Source organism: Nicotiana tomentosiformis, chromosome 2 (assembly GCF_000390325.3).
Source record: "Nicotiana tomentosiformis chromosome 2, ASM39032v3, whole genome shotgun sequence".
Classification (NCBI taxonomy): domain Eukaryota; kingdom Viridiplantae; phylum Streptophyta; class Magnoliopsida; order Solanales; family Solanaceae; genus Nicotiana; species Nicotiana tomentosiformis.
Window position 1 is genome coordinate 132,908,371 of NC_090813.1, and position 6,333 is coordinate 132,914,703.

Below are 6,333 nucleotides of genomic sequence, written 5' to 3' on the forward strand. Positions count from 1 at the left end.
CCAAAATCGCCCAAACCAAGTGAGAGAATGAGGGAAATGAGCAAAACCCCAATTTAAAAACAATCTACCCAGCCGACTTTCCGCACTTGCGGACACACCAGCCACACCTGTGGAAAATCCTTTGCAGGTGCGGTTCCCTCCAAGCCAGGCGAAATCCGCTTCTGCGAACCACTTTTCGCTTCCGCGCGACCGCTTCTGCGGTCCACCACACGCTCTTGCGCTTCCGCACGTGCGGGGATCTTCCGCTTCTGTGACCCGAGCTGCCCATCTCGTTTTCTGCTTCCGCGGAGCTCCCTTCGTATCTGCGGGCTCGCAGATGCGAAAATACCCTCGCATCTGCGGCCATCCCAGTTTAGTCCAAATGTCGCTTCTGCGGCCCTTTCCACACAGGTGCGATTGCACTAGATCCCAGTTGCCTTAGCGCTTCTCCCAAGTCCAAACTCGATATATTTACCATCCGAAATCCACCCGAGACCCTTGGGACCTTAACCAAATATACCAACACCTCCTAAAGTACAATACGAACTTAGTCGAACCCTTAAACCACGTCAAGCAACATCAAAATCATGAATCGCGCCTTGAATCAAACTTATAAATTTTCAAATTCTTTATCCTCTGCCGAAATGTATCAAATCAATCCGAAATGACTTCAAATTTCGCAACGAGTCACAAATGACCTAATGAAGCTATTCCAAGGCTCGGAACCCCGAACGAACATTGATAACATCAAAATCCACTTCAAACCAAATTTATGAAATTCTTAAACCTTTAAAATGCCAACCTTCTATAATAAGCGTCGCCCAAATCCGAAATTATCATACGAACCTATTGGAACCTTCAAATCCCGATTCTTAGGTTGTTTACTCAAAAGTCAAATTTTAGCCATTTCTTCTAACTTAAAGCTTCCGAAATTAGAATTTTCTTTCCAAATCAATCCCGAACTTCCCGAAATGAAATTCCGACCACACGTACAAGTCATAATACCTGAAGTGAAGCTACTCAAGGCCTCAAACCGCCGAACGATGCGCTAGAGCTCAAAACGACCGATCAGATCGTTGCACTTATACACATGTTTGAATTAATCGAGCTACAAAGAAAATATCAAATATACGAGTGAAAAATAAAAAAAATCAAATTATATTAATTTATCGTAATGAAATAATATAGTAAGAATGTATACAAATTAAATAAAGACTCGTGTATATTTCTTTGTTTTGTAGATCCTTTTCAACCGGTAGTCTTCAAAAAGACTCGACCCCTCCCCCCCACCTTCGCCCACCTAAGGCCCTAACTCCGGAGTCTTTCTATATGTATCTCCCTTTGTATACCCATCAGCTGCCATTCCCCGCCACGTTTTAGCGCTGAAACAAAAAGGATTCTTCTAGGGTTTTCTTTCCGACCTCTCTGATCAAGCAAAATCATGGGTGGAGGCAACGGTCAGAAAGCCAAGATGGCTCGCGAGAAGAATCTCGAGAAGTCAAAAGCTTCCAAAGGTATTCTCTCTCTTGAATCTACTCGAATCCTAATCTATTTCTCTGTAAATACAGATCTTAATTCTTATTGAACTATTGGTAAAATAAGTCCTATTTTAGCTTTAGTTTAGTCCGATCTGACTGCAGCAGTTGTGCCTTTAGAGTTGTTTTAGACACAAAAAAGTTTACATAAATGGTTTAGCTCGCTTTTATGTTAACTACCTAAATTGTCGCAGGAAGTCAGCTCGACACGAACAAAAAAGCCATGAGTATCCAGGTACTGCTTTTAATTTCATTTTTTATACTTAATTGTTAACGTAACAAAAGTGTAATTGGAACGTTTAAGGGACTCTATGAGGAATTTAACTGGATACAAAATTTAATGTGAGTTCCACGTGTACTTATTTTATTGGTCTTAGTGGTGGTGGAAGTATTATTCTGAATTTTAATAGAGGCATTATTTTGGCTAATGAAATTTGAATCGTTATTCGTGTAATACACGGAAGAAAATTCTTAGTAGTGAAATTATCATAAAAATAACATTGTAACTATTCTCGTTGTGCTTGAATTTTTGATAACCATGGTGTCCATGCTAGCTTGTGCGCACCTCGACTAATTCTACGGAATACCTGCTACCTCCCACCAGTAACAGTTTACTGGTATCTGGTAACTTTGTCCACCAAGGCTTGGACAAATGAGAAGAAATCACCTAGTATTTTTGCTTCCGTTAGGATTCGAACCTGAGATCTCATGGTTCTCAACCCACTTCAATGACCACTAGGCCTCTACTTATTTGCTAAGTTGCTCCGACATGGCAGTTTAAGTGCCGCACCCGTGTCGACACGACACTAGTATGGGTGTGGGTATGGGATCCGTACCGGATATGGTCAAACAATTTTGGGTACTTTGACCATGATGGACGAAAAAATTCGAGACGCGATACAATTTGATTCCCGAAATCAGAACCAAAACTAGGGTAAATTTGAAGAAAATAGCATACCTTATCTAGGAAATTAATCCTTTATTTATCTACAACTTGAGAACAAAAAATAAATCCACATTTTACAAGCTATACGTTAGTATTTCACAAAATTTCTCATAATTTAGAGGTATTTTTATACTTCTATTTTTTTGAATTTTTTTTAGCAGGATCCCCGCACCCGTATCCGTACTAGGATCCGTATATCTGAATCTTAAAATTTATATCTCGAAGGATCCGACCTCTAGATCCGCACCCGTGTCGGACACCCGCACCCGTGTCCAAGCAACTTAGCTTATTTGTAGTGGCATACAAAATTCTACACTGATACCTTGTTCCTTTGATTGATTATTGTGATCAGGGACAGATGAGAATTAATAACTCTGATTGTTTCTTTTTCTCCTAGGAAGAATAACCATTTCTAATTTTCAGCTCTTGAATTGATTTCCTGCAAAGATAAAGAAGCTATTTTTTGCTCGGATTTAGGTATAGAAGAATCGTCAATTGGTTTAAGAGCATTATAGTTGCAGGAAGGCTGAATATGTCCTAATATGCAACATCCTTGCACAAAATGTTGTCTCCTTCGTATAAAATTTGCTGCTTTTGATTGTCAACAAAGAGATGAGTCGACTGGGGTATCAATTGATACTTCTACGCATATATGAGCATACCATCTTTTGAGAATGGAAGAAGTACATGTATCGACTTTAACAACCTACCCACTTTGTTTCTAATTATTTTAAGAATTTCTATAATAGAACTCAGTTGGTAGTTGTAGTAGTCGTATCCAAACTGGTGAGAGAGCAAATTTTGCTTGAGTAGCTACAACATTAGGTTCCCATCTTAATTGAAAGAAAGAAATCATTAATGAACTAAGGGCCATTAGGCAAAACCCTTGAGTATATTTTCTTCTTTCAAGAACTTTACAATGTAAAAATCACATCCAAGTTCTATGTGTTGGAAATTTTCACTAGGCTTCCATTTGTCTCTGATTTTTGGTCGGAGATATTGGCGACTCAGTTGTTTACCAAAATGTTTCTCAGTGACAGAATTTCAAAGGCTGATAGATGCGGGCTATTTCTTCTGGAGAGAAGAATATGACATCATATCATCTTTTGGAAGTAGTGAATTATTCTCTCCCAGATTAATAATGGGATCAGTAGATTTTGCTTCAGCCTTATCAGAAGAATTTTGAGCTTGCTTTGGGTACTGTAGCCACTGGAGTTTCTTGGAATGAGGGTTTCTTAGGTTTGTTCAAAAGTGATTTTGCTATACTTGGAGGGTTAGGTGGTATAGCAGTTGTCATCTCTGTGTCTAGAGATTCAGAAGATGTCATGCAAAATAAGGAGGTGAGGTATCAACAAGAACTAGGATGTAGAAGCTTAGAAAGTTTTAAAGAAAAGGATGAGTTTCTGTCACTAGCAAAGGCTTGAAAGCTCTATGTTTTTTGCTGTAGTATATAAAGAGTCAAGTGATATTGGTTTTATACCTAATAATGATTCAAGTTATGTTACTGCATTTATTTTAGTTTGTATTTGAAACTTCACACTATTTAAAAGCTTTCAATCAGTGTACGGTTTATCAAATTGAACTAGCCTTTGCCTAAAATTCCTTTAGAGGGGCAATTTGAACTGATTCAAAGTCAATCTACACTTTACGTGATATAGGCCTAAGTTTTGGCTAGTTTGGCTTTGCTATCGTTGTTGCCAATGTTTAGGGTTTTAAAGGTTGGAATTTTTATTTTATGCGTTGCACAACAACATAACTTATGTGAGGGTCTCCCATTACTTGACAAGTGGACTCATGGGTCCCAATTGTTGTTTACTTTAAAACATAGAACCAAAAAAGAAAATTTTCAAGTCCATATTAAGATACTTAACTAAAAGAGTAAGAAGAGACTGAAAATATGGTAAAGAAATATGGCAACTAATGAAAAATTCCTGTCTAAAAGCACATATGTACATGAATTTCAATATTATCTTATCAAGGTGACCAATGTGGGTAAGTCCTTGGCGATGGCTGCTGTCAGGAGATGCTTAATCACCAGCCCATCTATATGCATACCGAAATTACACAATGCCGCGAGCTCATATAAGAGCCGGACCAAAGGTTATAGAAAGCAAAGGTTTAGACATGAATTTTTTTATTAGCTGATATATTTTGTTATATTTTCACTCTCTTCTTCTCTTTGCCTTTAGTTAAGCATCTTAATTAGAGAAATTTCGATTTCAAAAATCCCTTTTTTTGGTTTTATGTTTCAAAGCAAGTGGGACCCATGAGTCCACAAGTCCAATAATGAGAAGATGGCCAATACATACACAGGCACCTATACTTGTCCGTCCGTATATTCCATTTAAACACTTAAACCAAGCCTACGACCTGTTGGACACTTGATGTATGCTCAAACTGTGTCTGCTGAACACATTTTACATAATCCTAAGCAACTCAAGGAGCGTGAATGCCACTCATTGTGATGTGGCAAACAACACCGATGATAAAAAGACATGTCAGCTTAGAAAAAGAAAGTCAATCTGAAAAAAAGAAAAACTTAAAAGGAAAAAGAAAAAAGAGTTGACCGAAAAGTATCCGGCAGAGTTTCACCTTTCTGGCGAAGTCCGTTCAGTCGCAGATCTTGGGTTTGGCGAACAATAACATACAATTTCAGCGCCAAGCAAAATCCTAACCGGAGCGGCAAAGAAGCAGCAAACAGTTGCAACGGATCTGGAATGGAGGAGAGCAAAAGGGTCGCCGGGGGAGAGAAATTGGGGTCGTCAGAATAACAATTAAATAGTGGAAAATTGATCTGTTACTTTTAGGATTTTAGGGAGGGACTTTGGGGGGTAAAAAGAAAGAGGAACAATATAAGAGGAAGGGGAGGCGTTAGTGATGGCCGACAAAAATGGGGGATTGCCGGTGATGATATTTCCGGCAGAGGATAGGATTTAAGATCTAGTTCCTGGGAAGAAATTGAATCTTTATGGGTTGAGGGAAGAGAAACACAGAAAGAAGAAGGAATAAAAGAAGACTAGAGGTTGCCTGAGAAAGAAGAAGCTTTGAAAAAGTGGCCGGATTTCCGAGCGAAGCTCCATTTTCCCGTCTCACACGCGTTCAAGTTCACGTGAGCAACACGTTACCTACCATGTCAGCAAAGAGTGTCCAATAGAAACAGTTTGAACATAGATCAGATGTTCAATAGGTCATAGGCGTAGTTTAGGTGTCTAAATGGAATATCTAGACAAGTTCAGGTGGCCGTGTATGTATTTGGCCGGAGAAGATTCTCACATAAGTTATGTTGGTTACGTGACACATAAAGTAAAACTTCTTTGAAAGGGGATTCAGAGTCTCAAATGCCACTATAATGTGAGTTGACTTAGAGATAGAGTGGATTAGGAGTTTCTAAATCCGATTCCTATAATTTGACCAACAGACCTGTTTGTTACGATTGTTATGGCTTACAAGTAACGAAGATTTTATTGGCTATCATTTCTACATTGGATTTGAGGCCCGCAATTCAGTTACAGTCTAAATGATCCTTTTACGTATGCTACGACTGTTGGCTAACTTTCATTTTTTGGATGATGGCAGTGCAAGGTGTGTATGCAGACATTTATGTGCACGACATCAGAGGTGAAGTGCAAGGAACATGCTGAAGCTAAACATCCAAAATCTGATCTCTATGCCTGTTTTCCTCATCTCAAAAAGTGAACCGTTTAATTAGGTGCCAAACATCCTTGCAGAAAAAAAGTTGGTATTATCTGCCAGTCACTAGCTGCAACTATCAAGTTGTGAACTGCTTGTATTGTATGTGTGTGCTCGTTTGTGAGACTCTCAAGTTGTGTTAGTGGTTTGTTTTAATTATGAAGCCTCCTGCCGTTGAGTCAA

General features: G+C 38.9%; 1 protein-coding gene across 1 annotated transcript; it reads left to right on the forward strand.

Annotated features, from left to right (window-relative positions):
• The first annotated feature begins 1,197 nt into the window (after positions 1-1,197).
• Positions 1,198-6,333, forward strand: LOC104087727 (uncharacterized protein At2g23090-like). Its single transcript, XM_009592284.4, has 3 exons — positions 1,198-1,493; positions 1,709-1,749; positions 6,037-6,333. Exons 1-3 carry the CDS (start codon positions 1,421-1,423, stop codon positions 6,154-6,156), a joined length of 234 nt encoding a protein of 77 aa, XP_009590579.1. The 5' UTR covers positions 1,198-1,420; the 3' UTR covers positions 6,157-6,333.